Here is a 25,256-nt window from a genome sequence, read left to right on the forward strand (position 1 = left end):
TCGGGGCCTGAAAACCATTCCTACACTTGTTTAGCCAGCAAATTCAGATCTGTTTCTGGCGAATCTGTGACAGAGAAACAAAAATACCAGGCGGGTGTCCGTTGTCGAATATGCGATTTCTTGTACTTTTGGGAGGAAAGCATCGTGGCGATACAAGAGAATAATTACCCATCTTTGGTCCAAAGTTTTTATGGGGCATGAAAGTATGGGGCGACGGGGTTTTAAACATTCGGGATGTGGGTCGGTCGGGTTGGGTTTGGCTCGATGACCGGACAGAGTTGAGTTTGGAAAGTGCCGAAAACCAAACGGAAGACCGGTTAGAGTCACGCCCGCATTCTTGTGCTCTGGCGGGCAGGGAGGGAAGAGCGATGGCGACGACTGGCGGCCTGCCCTCTCTTTTGCCCTCGCAGAGCCAGTTGGACTGCGCGCTGGAAGATGCGACCACGCTTCAGGAGAAGGAGAACTTGGTGTATCAGCACGTGAAAAAAGTGGACGGATGGGAGTGGGATTTGAAAGTCCCCGAGTTTGGAGCAGGTGAGCAGAGCCTATCCACCGGCTCAGCTACCCTAAGTAGCTTAGGCGTCCCACGGGTGTCCGAACTCTTTGCGGGAGCCGTCAAAACATTTTTCCAGTCTTCAGATTTCCCCTTGTTAACTTAGAGCTTTGCTTTGCCCCTGAGCGAGTATATTGTGATTTTAAAAAGCATCCCATCCCCTGATCTCGTTGCTCTTCCCTGAGATTGTTTCTGATCTCTCTGGATCATTTTTTTAAAGAATCGTGTTTGACCAAGAAGAATATTTGTAGCTTGGGTTGAAAATGAGAGGTGTTCTCTGAGCTACAGAAGTAGTTTCCAAATTGTGGTAAATAATAATATTTAGGTTGCTCACTAGGCATAATTCTGAAGGATGCTTGGTATTCCCTGAATTTGGTTGTTTTCTTGCAGATGTTTCATTGCCTAAATTAGGTAACATCTGTGCTAGGTAAGGAATGGTCCCAACAATCAAGAAGTAAACATTACCTAAGCTAACAGTAAGCAGCCCAACCAAAGAACCTCTAAGACCAGCCCTACAAACACTGACAGGGCAAACCACTGACTAGAATGTAAATTGAGAGCAAACACCATTCCTTACTGGCACTGATGATGTTATCTAGTTTGGGTAATAAAACTTCTACAAGAAAACGACCAACTCAGAGAGTACCAAGAACCCTTCACAGTTATGTTTAGTAAGCACCACAATTCGGAAACTACTATTGTTGATGCACTCTGGAATGGTATATGCTTCTTTTTTTAATTCAGTCATATCTCACCACTACTCATACTTGCTTTATAATAATCTACCATTTCAATACTTTTACACAAGGCCTCAAAATTGTACTTTTGTGTTTAGTGAATGAATCCTTCATGTAGAGTATTACATTTTCTCTATTAATTTACATTCAGTTATTTTTGGCAGCCTATCAATACTGTTTTGAATATAATTTTTTTCCCTTCTGCAGCACTAGAGGTCTTACACATTTGTATCATAAGCAGTCTCTCAGTCTTAGCATTCAAATGATAAATAAAATGTTTTATATATTTATTGCTTTATGAAAAGTAAAATACAAAACAAAAAAATGAAACAAAACAAAAGCATACTTTCAACACTAACAACAACAAAAAGTAAAAAACAGAAAAAAGTGATCAAATAAATGTAACAATAACATGTAGGATCTCACCTTGGCTGGGCACTGAAAAAAAGAAAAAGTAAATTCTTCTCCCTTTTTACATTCATTCTCCCCTCCCTCCTCTTTTGAAAAGTTTGGGATGAAGGACTGAAATTTATAGCATTCCGCTTATTTCTACAGTTAAATGGAAAAACATAGATGAGCATTTTTTGTATGATTTTGATCCATCTATGTAACCTTTTACTTGTCAGATCATCTATCCTAGTAGTTCTTAACCTTTTCTTCACCATGGAGCTCCCAACACTAAACTCAAGATTTAAATCATAACATTTCTTCAAGCCTTCGCAGACCTTGTATGGTTGTGGTTGACCTCGGGAAGGGAACACTGGGTGGGTGTGGCCAGATGGGAGGGCATGGCCAGCTTGACACCATTCAGTGGGCATGGCCAGCTTGATGCCACTCCAAACTGCTGGCATATTTCCTCTTTGCATTGGGTAGACTGGACCAAGTCACAGTGGTCTGATATTTCTTCTTCATATTAGGAAGACTGGGCTGAAGCCCGGCTGGCCTAATGTTTCCTCTTCGCATTGGGTAACTGGGCCAAAGTGATGCGGGCTGGCCCCTTAATTTTCCAGGATGGCCCTGCAGGCCCGATCCGACCACATTGTGGGCCTGATCTGACCATAGGCCTTGAGTTTGACACCCCTGCTATAGATGATTTGACAATTTTCATGGCTGGAAAGAGACAAGAGTACTTAGTTTTACACTTTTGTCTTTTGTTGCCTCCTAACCATTCTCCCACCCTTTGTAATATTGAGTACCTGTTCAGTGTCTTGTACACATAAAAAGCAATGTGATCAAGTCAGCAGCTTGGGCTGAAAGCCAAGGGCTTGCTACATAGACAGCTTATTCTTTTGATATACCTCTCTATAATTTCTAAGATCTGCAGGTGAGGGGGAAGCAAGTGATTTATTTGTTGCTTTCAGTGTGTATATGAGCAAACAACTTTCTCTCTTGCAATCTCTTCCTCTCCAATCCCCAATCTCTCTTCTCTTTTCTTGGATGGGTAAAGGAGAGATTGCTTACTGAAATCACTTTTGAGCGCACGCACACACACACAGAGCAGAGATTGGAGAGAAAGAGACTTCAATAGAATAATCTTTTCTCTTATAGCAAAATCAATGTAGTCACATCTTTACTCTGAGAGCCACAGGTGTGTTATGCAAACAGATTATAATATTCCTTTGAAATCTCTTTAATCTCACTCTGTAAGAAGAAGGCAAAAACAAAGCAATTTCTGTATTTAAAAAAATCTCCTTTGCCTGACCCATCTTGTTCCCTTCACCCATAATGAAGAGATTAGAGATGAAGAAATGTCAAGAGAGTACAAGTATTCCTAAGTATGCCTATTTATTGAGTAACTGAAATCACGATGTACTGAATGGCTAGTCTTATCACCAGTCCTCATAATCTAAGCTGTGGCAGCAGTTGGAACTCCCTGCAATCATGTGAACAAAATTCGGGTGTTAGCAAGCAGCTTGCACATTTGGTTGCAGCATCCCACAGTCATGTGACTACTGACCTTATCTTCTGGTTTCCCACAAGCAAAATCAGTGGGTAAGCCAGCAGGGAAGGAAACAAATCCCCTGGATAAATCTCCCCATCCCCAAGCCATTCTTTGCTGGTTTATACCCATTATTGCTCTCTTTCCCTAGCCTCCCTGCGCTTACATGTATGCTCAACCTCAACACCTTGTGTCTAATCCCTGCTTTGCACTTATACTTTCATGAATTTCACATCTTCTTTCCCAGCCTTCCTGAGCTCTCCTCCCCAACTTGTACATAGCCTGCACTATGTTTCCCCTGTCCTGCCGCTGTGGCACCCTCGTACTTCTTCTCTGGAACATTCTTCACTTCTCACTTAATGACCCACATGTTTTGGTATTATGATGAGAACCACAACTCCCTAGATTGCCATAGCTAAGCAATGTGGTGCAGTGGTTAGAATGTAGTACTACAGGCTACTTGTGCGGACTGCCAGCTGCCAGCAGTTTTGCAGTTCAAATCTCACCAGGCTCAAGATTGGCTCAGCCTTCCATCCTTCCGAGGTGGGTAAAATGAGGACCCAGATAGTTGGGGGCAATATGCTGTGTAAACTACTTAGAGAGGGCTGAAGCGGTTTATAAGTCTAAATGCTATTGCTATTTTTGATCTGATCACTTAGCAAAGACAATCACAATGGCTGTCATAAATTAAGAATTACCTGTAAGATATTTGATTTTCTGTACATCAATAGTAGTGCAATTGTCCCAGCAGCAGGAAAGGGCCAGGCAAAGTAGAGATTGCCTACAGAAATTGCTTTTTTTTTTTCTGCCCACCCCATCACAGATGGAGAGATTGGAGTGAAAGGAAAGTTCAAGAGAGTAAGCTGTTTATTCTTCTATATAGTCAGAGCAAAGCAATAATTTCAGCAATGAGAATTTACAATTTGCATAAAAATTTCTACGCACAGACTGTCCTTGCATCTACCTTATTGATTTAACATTTACCTATGCTTTAAATTTTACAGTATCTTTTTCTGAATAATGTATCAACTCCATCAAGCCACTTCTTTTTTAAGTCTCCTCCTTCATTTCAATCATTCACTCTTCTTTGATACACTGTTTTATATTTCACTCCTCATACTTTTTCCCTAAAGGTTGAAATCATTTCAGTGTATTTCTTTTATACTGGAAGTTATACTGCATAGACCTTATTGCATGTATTTCAAAAAAAAATGTTTTTGAAAACGCTTGAGACTTCTTTTGTTGTTTCAACAAAGGTACTAATGATAGTTCTGTGCCTAATCTCATTATATTGAATTACATTTGAGGAAGCAGATAGGAAAACAAAACATTGATATTGTTGTAACATATGTTATCTGTGCTATGCTTTATAATTAGAAACTTTGTAATTATAAAATGGATTCTTGTTTATCTTCAAATAATTATATTATTTTAACATTAACTTGAATAGTTTTATTTTATCCTTTGTTATCTATTAAATAGACATAATGATAAAAAGTATATTTTTAGATTAACTGAGCTGTGAAGAATTACAGATTTTGAATGTTACAATTTTTTTGTGTTAGAAATTCATGAATGTTTTTGTAAAAAAAATACGATCACAAGTTGTTATTTCAGAATACCCTTAGTTCTTTTAATGTCTTAAAATAATGTACTAATTAGAGCTTTGATTTCAGATTTACAGTGGCTGAACACAGAAGGTCCACTTTCTTTATATGAACATCTTTGTGGAAAAGTAGTGGTTCTAGATTTCTTCACCTACTGCTGCATCAATTGCATCCACATTTTGCCTGATCTTCATGATTTAGAAGAGAAGTACTCTGATAAAGGTATTAAAGCAGTCAATAATTTCTTCAAAGATAGGTAACAGACTTCAAGAGGGCTTGGACTTTTGACTGTTTGTGGGAACATAAAAACTCTGGGCTGATTCCCTTCTTGACTTTGCCTTTAGGCTTTACCTCTCCTTTTACTATATTCTTCACATTCATGAACTAAAGCCAGCTTGATGCCTCTGTCTTACCTTTCTGCATGTACCAACAATCAGCTAGTAAATATTTGGTGCTCCTTTCTTTCTAAATCCTTTAACAATGAAGATGGAAACTATATGTAATAATTGTATTCTTGGTTGCAAAAAAATGTTCTCATCCTTTTAAAGATGAAAATGTAGGCAGTACATGGATATTTCATTGGGTGGTGTATGCCTTTTCCAAAAATCTATTATGCAGTAGTATCTGATTGCAGAAAGTCTGAAAAATATCTCAGAGTACAAGCACAAATTGCTATGCCCTGAAGTATACATTTTACAAAATGCTACATTATTCCTCCAAATATAGTTGTTTCAAATCCAATGTCAATTTTATAGATGATGCTTAAATACAGAGAATTGTTTCATGACATTGTCAATGGTAGTGCATATCTTTTAACTATTATCCCATACCTAAAAGTTGTAGGTCCATATTGATACATGCATCATGAATTAATGCCAACTAACATATTTATCTAATGTTTTTCTCTCTTATCCTTGCTAAGGCTATTTCTGCATTCATAATGGTATTCACAAGGTTATTTTAAACCCTAATGCACATTCTTATCACATTGACAGTCTGGAAATGACCTGTTGCACTGCTGTATGAGGAAATGCTTCTTGACAGAAATACTTTGGGATAGAGCCAGTTCTTTTTCAATGCAGTTTTAAATCTAGCCTGATCCTAGAATTTTACTGTGCCGTTTTTTATTCTTTTTGCTCTGCTGTCAATGAAATTGTCTTAAAACATAGCTTACTTAAATAGAAAGCATATTCTAATCAAATTGATTTGCCTAAATAAAAATTGCTAGTGTCTGGATTATTGCTTTGACTTATACAAATCAGAACCCACAACAGGTTGTGTTCTATGATTTTTCATTCGTTCTCTTTTTTTGTCTGCTGCTTCACTATGCATTGAAACAACGATGAAGTTTTGTTTATCTTTCAGATGAAATTATGAGCAGGAGACATAGGGGTAGAACTAGCAGCTCCCATGTCATTTGCAAAATTCTATTTGTATAGTAGCAGTTTAAAACATGAATGTATTGCATGTTCATTAATAATTTATGTACTATATTTTCTGTTTCTTTTTATTTATAGAGATGATGAAATTTAGTGTTTTATGATATTTCATTGTCATTTCAGTTCAGATTTAATAGATGTATTTGGTATCATTGTTATTATGTTATGGTGGCGTAGTGGTTACAATGCAATGTTACAGGCTAACTGTGCTGACTGCCATCAGTTTGATTCTGACCGGCTCAAGGTTGACTCAGCCTTCCAAGGTTGGCAAAGTGAGGACCCAGATTGTTTGGGTCAATGTGCTAACTTTGTAAACTGCTTAGAAAGGGCTGTATAGCATTGTGAAGCATTATTTAAGTTTAATTGCTATTGCTATCATTCCTTCATTTCAATGCATATGTACTCATAACCAAAAAGCACTCACTTTTGGCTATTTAGTGAAAGGAAACATAATAACAACTCTCACTTGTGCAGCAAGACTAAATTCTACTTATACAGTACAAATGGTAGCAGCTCTAGAAGTCCAGTCTGCATTAATTCTGTTGCTTATCTTCAATTCTTAAAATAGGAAGAGGAAGGAAGAATAATTTATAAACTCTTGCAGACCTCTGCATGTCTTCAAAATGATAAGCAGAGTGCAGCATTATTCTTATTCCTATTAAATCATTGTACCACTTTTTGAACTCTTATTGTAAACTTAAATTAAAAGATAGTGCATGAAATGTTTTATTATTTATTGCAGTACCCCTGATACTCTCTTTATCAGGTTGTTTTTATAGCAGAAAAAATACAATTGAATTCTAACCTAATAAACTTTTAAAAGCATTTGTTCTACTTGGTAATAAATTAAATTAAATACAATATAAAAGTCACTTAAGCATGTGGGAAAGGATACTGAAATCAGACCTATCATTTCCTCAGTTCTTTTGATCTAGGATTCTGCCTCTTAACAGAGCACAAGGTTATTTACAGTGATATTGTGTCAACTCTGCATAATAGAAAGTTGAACAAGATTTCTGGAACTTCTTTTTCTCAGAAGAGCATTATAGCAGTTTCTCTCTGTCTCATCCTGCATGTAAAGTGGGCTGTGAGAATAACGTTGAGAGACAGGACAAAGAACCTCACACATCCTGCTGAACTGTCCAATTTTGTTATCCAGTCTTCTGGTTTGTAAAGTTTCATTTTAAAAAGTATTGTAAGGGATCATTTTGAAGTTGATTGTATAAGCTGTCCAATATGTTAAGCACCATAAAGGTGTGTTATAATATGTGCAATGTTAAACAAGACTCCCAAGTTTTATTTGTTGCTTTGTCTTGATTGAGACTGCTCCCTTTCTTAGCTTTAATCTTGATGCTGAGGGTGTAGCTTTGGGCTTTCACATTTTAATGCTTCATTATGAATTTAGAAATCTGTTTGGACAATCCTTGATCTCTTCTGTGTTACCCCCCAGAATATATCCTAGGGAGGGGCAATCTGAATCCAAGTGCTATTACATGTTTAAAGAAAAATCAGGAAAATCTACATTTTTAAATTTGATGTACATTCAGGTTTTCCTTCAAAATTTCTCTAAGCAGCTAGCAATAACAAAAATAAAGATTTAAAAACAGAATTATAATTAAACATTTAAAACAATGATAGGATCTAAATCTTGGCTAATTTGTCTAGCCGTGTATCAATTTGCCCTTTTGTTTCCATTGCAAAAGACTGTCTCTAGATTTCTTTCATTCAGTACTGTTTTTGTGATGAAGGAAAAAGTGATAGCTCACTAGAAGACAAGAGCTTTGAGAGGCAGGATGGGGAAAGATGGTAGCTAAAGCATTACGGTCACAGCCCTATTCCTTGGTATGTGTACAACATAACACATACAACAATTGTTTTAGATGCAAAAGGCCATGATTAATTCCTGATTGAGTAGAAAAAACTTGTGTATGAAACTTAAAAGTTTTCATTGCCGTCAAGATAGACAGCATTGTGCTAGTTAAAATGGTGGTGTAAGTCAATTTAACTCAATATAAAGAAACTTATTCTAAACTACTGGATGCCTTTCTTGACAGCTCATGTGAAAAAATCAAAATGGCACTACCCTCTCCCAATAGGGTGGGTCAGTGGCTAAGACACTGAGTTTGTCAATCAGAAAGGTCAGCAGTTTGGCGGTTTGAACCAATAGTGCCGCATAACGGAGTGAGCTCCCGTTACTTATCCCAGCTTCTGCCAACCTACAGTTCGACAGCATGTAAAATTGCAAGTAGAAAATTAGGGACCACCTTGGTGGGAAGGTAACAGCGTTCCGTGCGCCTTCAGCATTTAGTCATGCTGGCCACATGACGGAGACATCTTCAGACAGCGTTGGCTCTTCGGCTTTGAAACGGAGATGAGCACCGCCCCTTAGAGTTGGGAACGACTAGCACATAGGTGCAAGCAGAAACTTTACCTTTACCCTCTTCCAAATATTCTAAAGCGTTCTAAAGAATATTTTTACATACTTCTAAATGATGTTAACAAAAAGACACATATGAAAAAATTGGCAGTTTTGCCTCTCCATTTACAAATGTAGGTTGTCCCCATAAAATTTACAATTTAATAATAAGTCTGATAAAGTTACAGTCCCCATCCTCACATGGGCAAATTCACTTAGGTAGGGGGATTTCACTGTACCTGTCTTATAGAAATGCAGATGGAAATATATTGAGTCTAACTTTAAATTCTATTATGTTTGAAAAGCCTATTAACTTCCATCTGGAATTACATGCCCCTTATTCTTTGAATAATGAATTGCTTACTTTGATCATAACCTATTAAGAATACTGTAATAGAAATAACCCATATGAAGTCAGCTTATGCTGTCTGCTTCCAGGAGAAAAGTGAAGAAAAGTGATCTATTTGAATTAGAGGGTTAAGTCAATAGGGTAGAACTGCATTTTGATCCAATAAGAGCAATAAGCCTCTAACATATTTTATAACACTGGTAGTACAGACCTATCTGTTTTTACAATGAATTTTTACATGTTTCGCTCTTGCTAAGAACCACATCCATAGTAACTGTCTAGCTTATCCTATAAAACAGAACAGCATTCCAACTAGGTTTATTGAATATATATTATATTTAAATGTTTCATTGATCCTATTAACCTCATTGTTTCTTTGTTAACTATGCTTTCAGATGGTGTCCTTGTTATAGGTGTGCACTCAGCAAAATTTCCAAACGAAAAAGTTTTGGATAACATCAAAAGTGCTGTTCTTAGATATAACATCACTCATCCTGTAGTAAATGATGTTAATGCAACTCTCTGGCATGAACTAGAAGTATCCTGCTGGCCAACCTTGGTAATTGTTGGACCTCGTGGCAATATCTTGTTCAGTCTGATTGGCGAAGGGCACAAGGACAAACTATTTCTATTTACATCTACAGCCTTAAAATACTACAAGGAACAAAGACAAATTAATAGTAATAGAATTAGAACACAGTTATATAGAGACTCTTTGTCATCTTCAACTTTGCTGTTCCCTGGGAAAATTGCAGTAGATAGTTCTGAAAACACCTTGGTAATAGCAGATACTGGGCATCATAGGATTTTGGTTGTGAAAAAAAATGGTCATATTCTGCACATCATTGGAGGTAAGCGTAATCTAAATATATTTAAAGATCTTATATTTTATTGTTTTGTTTTGTTGATTAATGATTGAAATAAAATAATTATTTTAAAACCTTGTATTTTACCTTGACAACCCCCATGCCAAATCCTGAATTCTGCCTGTCTTCTACAAATCTTTAATATTGCATAGAAAACTATATTAAAATTAGTTTCCATGTCTACAAAATGCTTCTTTGAGTGTATATGGAGCTGCAAATAAATAATTATCTAATTCTAAGCTATAATAACTGTACAAAATTTAAGTGTCATGAAAATGATACCACATTTTTCAGACTTGAAACAGGTTCACTACAAATAACATCAGTAGATTTTGTGAAATTCAATTACTGATTGCTTATTGTAGCACATAATAATAATAATAATAATAATAATAATTTTATTTGATTAGCCGCACCCCTCTCCCGAAGGACTCGGGGCGGCGTACAATCAAGCAGATAAAAATACACATAAGACAAACATATATACAAAAACAGAGACATATACATATGTGCATGGAGGAGGATGGACTTAAGTGAAAGACAGTTAAAAAACACAATTTAAAATCCCCTAATAAAATTACCAAATTAAAAACCCATCAGGAGCGTTACTAAGTTATGGTCGAGCCAGGCCAGCTATTTGGAAAAGGTGGGTCTTGAGCTTGACACGGAAGGAGCGGAGGTCAGTAGTAGTCCTAAGATCCGGGGGGAGGTCATTCCACAGGGCTGGGCCCGCCACAGAGAAGGCTCTGCTCCTAGGCGCCGCCCCATGGCACTGTCTGGTAGACGGCACCTGGAGAAGTCCCTCTCTGTGCGAGCGGATGGGTCGTAGGGATGTATGGGGCAGAATACGATCCCGCAGGTAACTAGGTCCTGAGCCATGGAGCGCTTTAAAGATCGTAATCAAAACCTTGAAACGCACTCGATAGACCACAGGGAGCCAGTGCAGCTCGCGCAGGAGAGGTGTCACATGGGAGTACTTGGTACTCCCCATAATCACCCGCGCGGCCGCATTCTGGACCAACTGCAGTCTCCGAGTGCATTTCAAGGGGAGCCCCATGTAGAGAGCGTTACAGTAGTCCAGGCGAGACGTCACCAGCGCATGGGTGACTGTGCGTAAGGCGTCCCGGTCCAATAGGGGGCGCAATTGGCGCACCAGGCGAACCTGGTGGAACGCCCCCCTGGCCACGGCTGTCACATGTTCATCCATGGACAGCCTGGCATCCAGGAGGACGCCCAAATTGCGCGCCCGCTCCACGGGGGCAAGTTGAATGCCCCCAATGGCCAGAGATGGAATTATCTGGTTGAACCGGGGGGCCGGAACCCACAGCCACTCCGTCTTGGAAGGGTTGAGCCTGAGTCGGTTGTCATCCATCCAGACCCGTACGGCTTCCACACACCGGGACATCACTTCGATGGCCTCGTTGGGGTGGTTCGGGGTGGAAATGTACAGCTGAGTATCATCAGCGTACAGATGATATCCCACCCCGAAACCACGGATGATCTCACCCAGCGGCTTCATGTATGTGTTGAACAGGAGCGGCGAGAGGACCGACCCCTGTGGCACCCCACAAGTAAGGGGGCTTAGGGTCGACCTCTGCCCCCCTGCCAACACACGTTGCGTCCGGCCGGAGAGGTAGGAGCCGAACCACCGCAAAACGGTGCCCCGGACCCCCAACCCCTCCAGTCGGTGCAACAGGATACCATGGTCGATGGTATCAAAAGCCGCCGAGAGGACCAGGATAGAGGAGCAACCCCTATCTCTGGCCCTCCAGAGATCGTCTACCAACGCGACCAAGGCCGTCTCAGTGCTGTGCCCAGGGCGAAAGCCGGACTGGCGCGGGTCTAGATATAGCTGACTGCATGTTTTCTTGGCATTGCATTCCATTTTGCATTGTATTATACAATTCCTTGTGTTTGAAAGCTGAATCTTTAAAGGAAGTTATTGTAAATGCAATAAATATGTGTTTTTGTTAATGTTTAAAGATTAATAGATTATATTACAAGGCATTCTATAAGTTTAAAAATTCTTTTTGAAAAAGAAAATCTCTACACTTTTCTGTGGAAAAATATTAAATACATCGACCAATATTGATTTGATTCGATTAGACCCATAGCTGTATTGCTATTCTAATTAATGTAAAATAAAATTCTTTCCCTAAATCTGGCATGATTGTGTATCCATTGTTGACCTCTAGCAAAAGTTATACTCTTGTTTTATGTTATTTTTGTTCAAGGACCAGACAGAGGAAGAAGTGATGGAAATTTTTCAGAAGCATCATTCAATTCTCCACAAGGAGTTGCCATAAAGAACAGTATTATTTATGTAGCAGATACAGAAAACCATCTAATTAGAAAGGTAAATTGATTGATTACATTCTATCATGTCAGTACCAATTTAGCAACAACATAGACAATCTGTCCCTAACCTCTAGGTCCTTATCTTGAATTTTTTTATGGATAGAAAACAATGCTGACACAATTATTTAAGGGCTTTGCAATGTGATCAGCAGTAGTATTCCTAAATATATTTTTATTCCAAGTACATATAAAAAAGTATTATTTTTCTTTATGTATAAGCTTTTAAAGCAATTTACCAAATGCACATAATTTTCATTTAGCAACTGCAGTTGGGATCAACCACTTTGTCATTACATGAAGTGTTCGCTAAATGAAAAATCACATGACTGCAACTGGGCTTATGATTTTACTTCAATTTTCCTTTGCTTTACGGCATCAGAGGGATATGGCTCCAAACAGTGGGTCGAGTCCCAACAGTGAAGAATATTCACACACAAAGAAGCTGAGAAAAAGGGAAAATCTAACAATCTTTTTGCTTTAACCACTCTCCTACCCTTTGGAACACACTCCCAATGCTAAGATAATTAGCAAGAAGGAAATTAATGTGTGCATTTACATTCAGTGGAGAGAAAAAAATATTAGTGAGTAAGCACCCGCCGCAAACGTGTGGCGCTGAGCTGCTTAGGAGCCAAAAAGCCTTCATTGTGAAATTGATTACATTCTTGTCAGCGGCAGGCAGCAGGAGGGTTCTAATCAGCTAATTAAGGTCACAGACCTGAGTTTGCTAACCTGCAGTTAGCACCTTTCAGGAAAGAGCTGCACTGCAGAGAAAAGCAACTCAGGAAGAAGGAGCATGATCAGGCAATCTCTTCACTCTGCAAAGAGGTGGAATGGGGAGAGAAAACAGGTCAGGCATAGGACAACATATATGAGCTGATTTTAATGACAAACGTGACAGAGAGATGCTGCAAAGTCTCTCTTTCATATATTTTTATTCATAAATGAAGATAATGACTATTTTTTATCTGTTATCATAACTGCCAACAATCACTGTCTGAGGCAGTTGCTAAACAAGGACACAGACCATTAGAAACCAGTTGTTCTCTGCATAGAACAATGTGTGCATATATGCATTGTATCTCATTCATATTCTTTCCATTGGAGACCATTTTGTAACTTTTTAATATGTTCCATATCAAACCTTATTTTCATTGGTATCGCAAAATCTCTGTATCTTAGTGCTGATAATCATCTCCAACCAATTTACATTCTGCATATATGAAATCATCTCTAATTGTCATGTAGTGTTAGTAAGAAGTTCCATACTTTCCATGTTAGTATTTGTTATTGAGTTGGAACATCTGAAATGATTACCATGTCTACTCACTACTCTTAGAATTAAGATTTTAAAAGCCAGATTTTCATTTATACTGCTCTATATTTTTGTACATAAACTTTTTTGTCATTAGTTTATATTGTGGATTAGCCCTGTAGATACTGATTTAAGATAACTTTTATTTCAATTAATGAACTTTATTATCTCATTTCATAGAAGTCATTTGCTTTATATATTTTGATCTTGTAATTTAGTGGTTCCCAAACATTTTGGTTTCAGGAACTCTTAAAAATGATTGAGGATATCAATCATTCTTAAAAATGATTGAGGATATCAAAGATTTTTGGTTTAGATTTCTGCATTAGCATATTAGAAATTAAAACTTATAACATTTAAGTATTTGTATCTTTGACTTGTAGACTCCCTGAAAAGTTCTCAGGGTCCCCACACTTAACGAAGTGTGTTAATACCACACTTTGACAACCAAAGTTTTATTGAAGAAAACCATTGTAATTCCTGGTAGACAGATATAAATTATTTACTAAACTATAAAGAAGGGCACAAATTAATTCTTCCTGCTTGCACAAGTATAGTACATTCAAAATAAATATTACAGTATTAAAGATATTTTGCTAAAAATGGTTAACAGTTAAAAAGATATGCCATTTTAAAAGTTTACTGGAAAAATAAATTAATGTGAATTCTTTGTGCTCTTGGAGTTTGTTTGTTTGTTGGTAATTAGTAACAAACTCACAAAATGCCAGAAATTCCACAGATCAACCCTGAGTTACACATATTCTCTTTTATTAAATCAATCAATAATTGATTCTAGATTGACCTGCGCTTGGAGTTAGTGAGTACTGTTGCAGGAGTTGGAATACAAGGCACTGATAAGGAAGGAGGAGCCAAAGGAGATGAGCAGCCTATTAGTTCTCCATGGGATATAACTTTGGGAAGCTTAGGTATTTTTTATGATCTTTATATTTTATATTTATGATGCTTTTTTCAAAGATTTTAGTCTGTTTAATACCATTGCCCGTTATCTAATTTTTTTTTCTTGTACTTATCCCTTCCCTTATATCATGAGCACAGAAGATTATGAATCATCAGTATTTACAATAATTTCTATGTGTTGAAAGGGTTTTTACTCATGTGTTCAGTTTTATGCCCAGATACATGACCTGTATATTAAATATATACTTCTGTATCTTGTAGCAAAATAACTTTGCAAATGAAGGCAAATATACATGTCCCAGGAAAATGTTGCAGGATCCAGTCTGAGTTGGTCATTGGGACCAGAAGTTTATTCTTCAAAGCTTTTGAACTCATGCTGGAAGCCCATCTTCAGGAAATCTTCAGGATACAGTATTTAAATGATGCCTACTTGTGTGTGGCTATTAGTTGTTGATTGGGATGTTGTTGGCCAGTATTAAGTTGTTGATTGTTGTTTCCTTATCCTGCTAGGGTCTCGGTTTCTATGTACCTGGTAAGATGGCGGTAATAAACACTCCTGGTGACTGTCAACAGGCCCATGTCCCAGGTTTTCCCCTGCTCAGACAACAGTCTTAGTAGCAGTGAAATTGAATGCATGTCCTTATTCATTGCAATGTAAGACTATCAGTGGGTTCAGGTCTTCTCGTCTAATCACTCGTTTGTATTCTTGTGATCTGGTAGTTCCTTCCGTTTGTGGTACATAGTGACAGGGGCAGTCTATGCAGGGAATCTGGTAATTTACATTAGAAGTTTCTCCTACCTCCAAATGATCTTTCTATCACACAGATTTTAAAGCCAACTATGAACATCCCAATCAACAACTAACAGCCAAACACAATCAGGCACCACATAAATACTATGCACAGAACAGCCGAATGCACAGATCCTGGAAACTGAGAGGTTTTCTAGGAATGGGCTTAAGTATGAGTCCGAAAGCTTGGAAGAACAAACATTTGGTCCCAATGACAAATTCAAATTGTACTATAAAATAATTTTGCTTCATTTATTATAAAGTTAAAAATGTAGAATATTTTTCATGTTTTAATACTAAATACAGTTTATTCAGGATCATTCTTGTTTAAGACTACTTTTCTAAAATGGTTTGCTACTCATTTTATTCATGTATATTAATGCAAATTATTTTGTTCTCAGATATGTAAGTAAAAGGGGAGAAACATTTGAGAAAGCTTACAGACCCATTTTATTTAATGGAGCTTAATCCTAAAGAGTAAAATGCTCTTTTCAATAGCAAATACGTAAAATCTGAATAGAAAAAATAGATTCAATCAAATGTATATTTACATTGCTTTTTTCAGTAAGATTAAACAAAATGCTAGTACAAAATATAAATTACATGGTCATAGGGACAAAAGTCTGGCTCTAATTATATTACATGACAACATGTGTATATTCATTCAAGCCATCAAGACAAGCAATTTTTTTTTAGGAACATGCATTCATTTTGTAACAACAAAAACAATTTCAACATGTATAGTTTAATCTTTTTCTGAATTTAATAGGAATACTTATGTTTTAACTTTTAAAATAATAAATTTTCCGACTAGTGCTTTTGAATAGCATTGGCATCTTACTACTTTATTACTGACCATGTGCTTTTCAACATGTTCATGCAGAGGATGTTCTTTCCATTCTCATCTATTTTTATTCAGTGCTATTGAAATCAAGCAGTGCTAAACGCATTTTTGGTTGAAGTGTGAAGTGTTCTTGATAGCTGCATTCTTTCTGAAAGACACAGATCTAAGACCTTGGTGTTATGATCTATAAGTGAAGCTATGATTCAGACTTTTGTTGCATAGTGAGCAAAAGTAACTATATTGCCACATAAAATAAGGATTTTAATTAAACAATTTTTAAATATGCATATATGATAAAAAGTCCTGGTGAAGGACAAGTGTATATAATCCTTTACAACACATGACAGTATTTAAGTGTTTTGTAAAAAAAAACATTGACAACCATTTTATTGTACATTTCAATTTTTTTCTTATTCTCCAAAAATAAATAGATATTATTGCAGAATTATTGTAGTTTACTTATAACAGTGGTTTATTGGCAAGAGTTTCTGATTTTTATTTAAAAATAGAATCAGATGTTCCATAGCAGAAACTATCAGATACAGTATAAACCATTAGGAGTTTAATATATCTTGGGTCAATGTTTGTCAACTTTATGTATTGATATTATTTAAAGAAGAAAGATTTCTAGCAACTAACATTGGCCAATAGGCCAATATATATTCCACATTTTTGTCTGTTCAATAGTATTCAGATCTTTCTGTCTGTTCTTGGCAAAGTTTTCAGAAGTGGTTTGCCATTGCCTTCTTCTTAGGACTGAGAGAAAGTGACTGGCCCAAGTCACACAACTGATTTTGTGCCTAAACTCATAGTCTCCCGGATTCTAACCAATGCCTTAACCACTACACTAAACTGGCTTTTAGTCTGAAGATAATGTGATAATATTATTGCAGATAGTAGTGGTTTTAGAAGGGCCATTGACCCATTTCTGTAATGAAAACTCATTACAGGTTAGCTATAGAAATACATTTTGTGTATTATCATAAAGGGTTTTTTAAAAATACAGCAGGATCCTGCTTCCTTATCTCAGATTATGCAATAGTATTTATGAAAGGGACATACTCACATTGCCAGTTTCTTTGAATATCCAGAGGAATTCAGTAGAAATATTTCTTTTTTCTTCTCCAACAGTACCATTTAATTTTATTTGCATTTGAACTTTTCTAAATGAAGACTGGCATAGCTTCTAAAGATAATCCTCAGGTTATGATGGCAATTGGGAGTCTAATTACTATTGCTAAGTGATGCATTTGTAAAGTGTGACATCACATGACCTCATTAAGTAGCGAATGCAATCCCAACAATCCTATTTGTTGTTGTAATTTCAGGACCATGTGGTTGTTAATTGAGGACTTCACATGATCTCTCAATTGGCTTCTGAATGCAATTCAAGATAATATATATCATATTTAAAGCCCTAGATGGCACACAACTGGGTTACTTACAGGATTGCCTTTTCCTATGGTATGAGCCTTTCCTACAAATTCTGACAGACAAGGTGTATTCCAGATATTTCCAGGAGGAAAGCTTTTTCAGTGGTAGTTCATATGAACAGTTTTCTTCTTACCACAAAGTTGGCCCTGTTCTTTCTGAGAGCTTTCAGAAAGCCCGGTTCTTTCTTTATGCTTTGGGTCACGATATGTGATGTTTTGGAGGGTCGATTGGATGATAATGCCATTTCTGTTTGAATCACAATATTATTATTTCATTATTGATTAGTTCATGTATTTTTGTTTTGTTTTTAAGGAATGACAAATGACATTTTGTTAATGACAAAAATTCACCAGATAACTTGGAAATTCCCAATATTTGTATCATAGGGAACTTTTGTTATGATTTTTAGTTATAAGGCCAAGTACCAGTTCGTAATAGTGTCCACCAGAATGCGCTCTATTTTTATACTGTTCACTTATTATATCTATTAAGTGTATTAAAATATTTTCCCAGAAAAGAAATTATTATTTTTCAGGAAATGATGAATCCCTTGGGAAGCACTGAGGTTACAAAGGTTTTTCAGAGCTATTAATTGTACAGTGTAAATAAATTCCAAAAGGAAATTTAGAAGCTCATATGTGTGTGTTATATAATTAATGCATATTTTCCTCTATAATAATTTAGAACAAGGGAAACCCATCAGCTCTTAAAAGATTCAAGTCACGCACACAATGGTATTGCGTCAATACAGTATCATTTTCCATCCATACCCCTAATCTTGTTGCTTTTATTGGACAACACAGCCTTTGGAAATTAAGGCTACTTCCACAAAAGAAATTAAAATGATCTCTTCCTTTTCCTTTGCCTGGACTCATCACATGGGAAAAGCAAATAGGAAATTGTATTTCTAAGAAATAGCTTTCTGCTTAAAAATATACTTCATGCTGATTTTAAAATCACAAACTTGGCCACCTTAACAGAGTATGCGATTTCTGATCAAAGTTGTTTTTTGCCTTTTTGGAATTCTTAAATTGATAAGATATAATCAAATATTTAAGTTGCTGAAATGTACTGCAGGACCAGAAATATTTCTGAATCAAAACAAAGAGCTAGATTTATAGAAATCCTCAAGATAGCAACTATGCTCAGTAATTATTTGTTTACTTTACTTTACTTTACTTTTATTTAGATTTTTATACCGCCCCCTCTCCCCAAAGGGACTCGGGGCGGTTTAATGATATTCAAAGTTACAACAGCACTGAAAAAGATGATCTGGTCTTCACAATAACTGTCACAGCATCTCTGGAATCACATGATCAAATTTCAATCATTTGGCAAACAGGAAGTATTTAGGGTGGTTGCAGGGTCCTAGGGTCACATGATTGCCATTTGCGACCTTCCAACAGGCAATGTCAATGCTAGAAGCCAGGTTCATTTAACAACTATGTGATTCAATTAATAATCATGTTATTAATGACTATGGATAAAAGGTAAAATCAGGAATGACTCACTTAACAACTGTATTGTTTAACTATGGAAGTTCTGGTCCCAATTGTGCCAATAAATTGAGAACTATTTGTAGTAGTTAATAGCAGAATGGTATTGAACACCTTTAAAAAATTCTTAGAGGGAAGGGCCTTCACAAACTTCTGGAGTTCTGAAATACAGGAGAAACAGCAGAGAAGGACTGTTGGTCTTTAGCTCTCATTTCAAGTGTGAGAAGTCTAAACAGGCCTTCTCATGACCTGGATTGAGATAATGCAAGAAAGTCTATGATATAATCTAATGCTACATAATATAGGCCTTTGTAATACATCACTAGCTTTTTGATTTGGGTAACCTTTGCAATGACATTAGTACTGACATTAGGCTACTAGATTAAATCAATTTTTGCTAATTTTTAAAATTCTATCTCCTTATGCTAACTCTTATATTATTATTTTTAAAATATTTTTTAATCTTCAATAGAATTCACAGTATGGGGCTGGTAAAAACTTAACAGTTCAAGTCCTAACCAAATCTAAGAGTTATTAAGGTAGCGTTCCTCAACCTTTTGGGCACCAAGGATCAGTTCGATGGTGAGAGCTTTTTCTGTGGACTGGAATAAGTGTGGTTTCTTGTACTGCCTGCATCCTGCAGATGGGTCATCAGTTGTTTGCACTGCCTGGTTTCTGACATGCCACAGACTGGTACCAGTCCACAGACCGAAGGTAGGGGACCCCTATATTAAGGTAGTATCTGAGTATATATATGCAGTTCTGAGTAGGGTTTTTGCAAAGTCACGATATTTAGGTCTCATAAGTTCAAAATATCGATGTATCTGGGCAGTCCTTTGGTTATTGCTCCAAGGGCTCCTATTATTGTTGGTACAACCATTGATTTATTCCTCCCTACTTGCTTAACTTCAATTTGCAAATCAGAATATTTTGTTATTTTTTTTCTAGCTGTTTCTCTTCAATTCATGCATCACTTGGAATTGCAATATCAATGAACCAGACTTTTTTTCTTTTCCACAATAGTTATGTCAGAGGTATTGTGGACCAGATATCTATTTAGATCCAAATGTCCCACAGGATCTTGACTTGTTCATTTTCAAGAACTTTGTCAATTTGGTGTTTCCATGAATTTTTGCTGCATTTGAACACAAACTTCTGATAAAGCTTCCAATGTATAATTTTGGCAGCTCGATCATGATGTTATAGATAATCAGTCTGAGATTTTGCTACAGTCACTGATAAAGTGATCTACTGTTTCATCTTTCTCATTGCATAAGCAACATTTGCTGTTGTTGCTGACATGTTGAATTTTTGCAACAACCAAAATGAAGCCTTCAGTTTCTTTCTTCATCACTCCTGATCTCAACCAGCTCCATCTTAGTTTTGTATCTACCTTTTCTTCAATGTCGTTCAGGTATTGACTACATAAGCTTCTTTTTCAATTAAAAACCCGATGCTCAATTGTTTACTTTCGATATTCTGCTTTCAATCTTGTTTTCAAGTGGTTTCCCTTGTTCATCCTCTCCAGCAAAGGTTCTTTTGCTTTTTTTTAATGTAGTCATTTAAGCCGTGTTTTTCATCTTCCACAGTTTGTTTCACCTTTAAGAGACTTCTGCCACCCTGAGATCTTGGCAAGTGCAATAGATCATCATCAGTTTTTGGGTGTAGAACATGGTGCATTGTCATTAGTTTTTTTGTCTTTCGATCCAAGTTATCAAGTTCTAGCTGAATCAAATTTATTTGCCACAGGGTTCAAAGTGACTCTTCTGAGATTACCACAAATTCTGAATCAAACAGGTAGAATTTATCAAAAATATTTTTATTCTTGTAGTACAGAAGCCTTTGCTGAATTAGAGCCTTAGAACCACAAAAAGCATAATTAGATACTACTGTAAACTGCTACAGTGTTAAACAATCCAGTGATACAAATTATTTCAAATCATCGTAAGAATTAATATTAGTCCTTTGCTACCTTTCATATCAGTTGTAATTGTTAACTTCGGTCCCACACTACTCTGGAACGGTATAGGGTTTCCTGCCTAGGCAGGGGGTTGGACTAGAAGACCTCCAAGGTCCCTTCCAACTCTACTATTGTATTGTATTGTACTCATCATTGATGTATTGTTAGTTGCACAATGATTACAAACATTTCCCATTTTAGGAAATGGTAAATGTTTTATGGCATTTCTTGCTCTGGATTTTATTTTTTGAATATACTTAGAATTGACTAGTTTTATAAGCACCTGGTAAGTATTTAAAGCCTAGATTAATTTAGATTGTAAAGTGTAGGTGCAATTGCTGGTGGGGATAAATTTTGTACAGTATTATAAAAATAGAATTCTATATATTGAGCATTTGAATCATCCAAATTGAGAATGAAAACATGTCTACAGAGCAATTTGAAGTTATTTTTATATAAGGAATGAGGCAATTTGCTACCCGAAAGTCATTTATTGTCACTTTTACTCATGTGTTCTTATTGTTTCAGCAACTTATGAAGATGGTGTTCTTTGGATTGCCATGGCAGGCATACATCAAATCTGGGCACTTATGTTGGAAATTGGAAAACTACCTAAAGGAAGGTATGTTCCAATAGTAGACTGCCTTACCATCATCCTATGTTCATATTATTTGTTTACAGTATTTATTTGACTTGCTTGCCACTCATCTCGCCTAGGAATAGCTGATAATAATCTGATTGTGCAACACTACTAAATATTGTTATGCATACCTTCTCAGTCTAGTTTTAGTTTATCCAACTATTCAGAAAGAAATGCAAACTATTTGGAATAATGAGAATTTGAATGGGCATGTCCTCTTTTCATTAAAGCAATGGTTGATTGATTCATTGATGATGATCAACCAACAACTTGGTTTCAACTCTTAATGACTACATAGATGGACCTTATCCAGGTTGATCTACCCTGACCTGCCCCTTCAAATCTTCCAACAGTACATTTATCACTGCTGTAATCAAGTTGTCTTCTTGATTGGTTGCTAGGAAAGGGTTGCTATTATGAAGGTAAAATAAAGTAAATCTATCTTGTAAGATAATTGACTTCTTGGAGAAAAATAAGTTATAAAAGAAGTAACATTTAAAAATATTAGCAAGTGTTACGTACATTATAGAAATCTCCCTCTCTCTGTGTGTATTATACTCACTGACCATTGCATAAAATACATTTTAAATTATTTCATAGTTTAAAAAATTACGTAAAAGAAAGCTTATTTTTGTTCATAATATCAAACACATTGAATGTAACATGTTGTGTAAACTTGTTGTTCAAGTGCAGGTAGAACCTATGTAAATCTCACCCCATCCTTTTTTTAAAGTGATTTGAAGAAAGGAACTTGTCTTCGATTTGCTGGAAGTGGAAATGAAGAGAACCGAAACAATGCATATCCCCACAAAGCAGGCTTTGCTCAGCCTTCTGGTCTCTCTGTTGCTGCTGAAGATCCATGGAGTTGCCTTTTTGTTGCAGACAGTGAGAGTAGTACTGTGCGAACAATTTCTCTAAAAGATGGCACTGTGAAACACCTTGTAGGAGGCGAGAGAGATCCAATGGTAATCTAAATCTATATTTCTCTGTGTTTCCATTGATCCTACACAGCCAGATCAGAAAATTTCTGACCCTATGTATACAAACTTATTTTAAATGCCAATTTGTCACATTTTATTTGTTACTTGTTACAATAGTTAATTGAGATCATTAAAAAAAGATTAACTTTCAGTACAATTGAATTAGTCTGCTAATAATCACCAGATTCATGCCAGCAGGCAGATATATCAGCTGTGAAACCAGAAGGTACAATGAAGATTTGTTTTCAAATTTTGTTTTAGGAAAAATAGTTGCTATATTAAATAATAAACAATCTTCTCTTATCAGTGGATAACATAAAGTTGCATTTTGCCATTCATATCTTTAATTACAATATTTTAAAATAGCCATTAATATTCTGAAATGAAGTGAAAAAAAAGTTTAATCCAAAAATGGTCTCAATGTTTTGTAATCATGAAGATGAACCAAAGGGCTAGTCTAAGTACTTCATTAAGAATCTTTTAATACATAACCGTATGTCATTGCATCACTTACTGATTCAGAAGAAAAAAATGATCTCTCATTTCTTTGAGATTAGATTAGATTTGTTTTGCTTTGTTTGGTTGCCTATCTTTAAGTGATTCTGGGCAACTCATAATAGGTAAAAACAATCCAATGCAAACCAATTAAAATGAATATTAAAAAACTTAGAAAACTAACCACAATAATTTTAAAAACAGAAAATCATGATACGTGGCAAAATTCACCCAACATCAGTAAAACACAGGTATTGGAACAGCTCCCTACTTTTATTGTTCTGCTGCATAAAAACAGTTACATGAGAGCCTAGAGCTAGATTAGGAATATTCCACATTTTCAAGATCAACAAAAAAAACCCTTTGAAATAGAATTCACGCTGTTTCAGTCTATATAATAATTATTTTAAATATCTGAATTGATACTGTGAAATGGCAGGAGAAAATTTTGAATTGAAGTGAATTGAAATACCTTTATTGTTATTTTCTGGTATACACAATGACATACATTAAAATAAAATTCCTATGAACTGCTCTCAGAAAAAAATATATAACGACAGCAGCAACATCAACAAATACCAAATTATACATGCATTACACCACGTGTGTGTTTGTGTGTAAATCATAGTCGATTTTTAATACATAGAGGGGGAAAAAGTCTTGCGAGTTAACAAGATTGATATGATATAGTACAAAGCTATTACAGAATTTGTTCTGCTTCGGATACTGCAAAGCCTCCTTCCAGAAGATAACCAGGAAAACCAGTCATAGAGAAGATATGTAGACTCCCTGACAATACTGCATGCCCTGGCAAGCATCACTTATATGCGATGTCCTGAATAGAGGGAAGGGAACTTCCAATAATCTTTTCTGCTCTCTTCACCATTCTCTGCATAGCTTTCTGGTCTGAAACAGTAACACTTTTCGTGATTAGAGCGATAACCCAATAGATATTATATAGGTTAGTTCTGAGATTAATGCCAAATTATCACTTATTATCAAGAAAAATTGTTTTTTATGAATCTACTTTGAATTCAAGTTAATGTTTTAGCAAGTCACACTGATTATTATTAACTTTAATTAAAAATTGTAATTGAATCATCATTACAATGCCTCCCAAATATATATTTTTAAAGAATTTATTTGCTTTTGGTGATGTTGATGGATCTGGGACCAATGCAAAGCTACAGCACCCATTAGGAGTAGCTTGGGACAAGAAAAGAAGCCTCCTTTACGTTGCAGATTCCTATAATCATAAGGTGAGGTTGCATACTTCATTTTCACTAGAAAATCTAGTTTATTATTCAGTAATACCAAACCTTGTATTGAAGAATACAGCGGTATATCTCTTTGTATATTTGCATATATTTTTACAGCTTCGTTTTATATTTCATATTTCAAATGATATTGAATTTGTACCACAAAGGTACTTCAAGTACATAAGTACATAAAGTACCTCAAATGAATTCTAGCAATTGATGAATAACAGGTAAAAGTACTAAACATGGAGTCAAAATGATAAAAAATATTTCTTTATTTTTTTTTTACCAACAAACTGAAGAATGGTTAGTGTCAGGCTCCCATGATTCAACTTACTAAAACCTAGCCAGACACACAACACATCAGAGCTAGACAAGGCTCTTTATTGCATACTAGGATGAAATGATTATAAACAGTGATTACCTTGTGTCAGCTTCAGTTGAAGGTTGTTCTTATAGCCCAATGGTTACTGTCTGTGTTTCTTTTCCTCACCTTTCCCGCAGCCTTGTGTTTTGCAGCCTTGGATCTTGGTAGTGATGATTATTGAAATAGCCAACATTTCTGACTTGCAAAAATCTAGCCTCCTAAACCTAGCTCTATCCTTAGAGGTTAAAGTCTCCATTACTTTTTGATTTAATCTCTTCTTTGTCAATTTTATACTAGTCACGTTTATGAATCTAATCCATAAACATTACTGCAAGTTGATGAATTTGTGTTCCTTGTTAAAATGTATATTAAATATATGGAAATGGATGGAGATACTTAAAGATGTCAAAATAATGTTAGAACAGAAGAGGATAATATGTGATCTGTCAAAGGAAATTAATGTTGATCAAAATAAGCAGACAGATTGTACATAAGAA

General features: G+C 36.0%; 1 protein-coding gene across 3 annotated transcripts in view; it reads left to right on the plus strand.

Annotated features, from left to right (window-relative positions):
• The first annotated feature begins 95 nt into the window (after nt 1-95).
• The window catches only part of NHLRC2 (NHL repeat containing 2), a 33,596-nt gene continuing 8,435 nt past the window's right edge, over nt 96-25,256 (plus strand). The window contains exons 1-8 of one of the 3 annotated variants that reach the window (XM_081956470.1): nt 96-534; nt 4,906-5,058; nt 9,436-9,891; nt 12,141-12,262; nt 14,373-14,502; nt 21,547-21,640; nt 22,392-22,623; nt 24,270-24,392. In XM_081956470.1, coding sequence (XP_081812596.1) covers nt 198-534; nt 4,906-5,058; nt 9,436-9,891; nt 12,141-12,262; nt 14,373-14,502; nt 21,547-21,640; nt 22,392-22,623; nt 24,270-24,392 — 1,647 coding nt within the window. In that variant the 5' untranslated portion in view covers nt 96-197. Of the gene's footprint in view, nt 535-4,905; nt 5,059-5,089; nt 5,277-7,356; nt 7,442-9,435; nt 9,892-12,140; nt 12,263-14,372; nt 14,503-21,546; nt 21,641-22,391; nt 22,624-24,269; nt 24,393-25,256 lie in introns of those variants that run through there. The other 2 variants (XM_081956472.1, XM_081956471.1) reach the window with 2 other exon arrangements.

This window comes from Natrix helvetica (genome assembly GCF_964273705.1).
Source record: "Natrix helvetica genome assembly, chromosome: 5".
NCBI lineage: Eukaryota > Metazoa > Chordata > Lepidosauria > Squamata > Natricidae > Natrix > Natrix helvetica.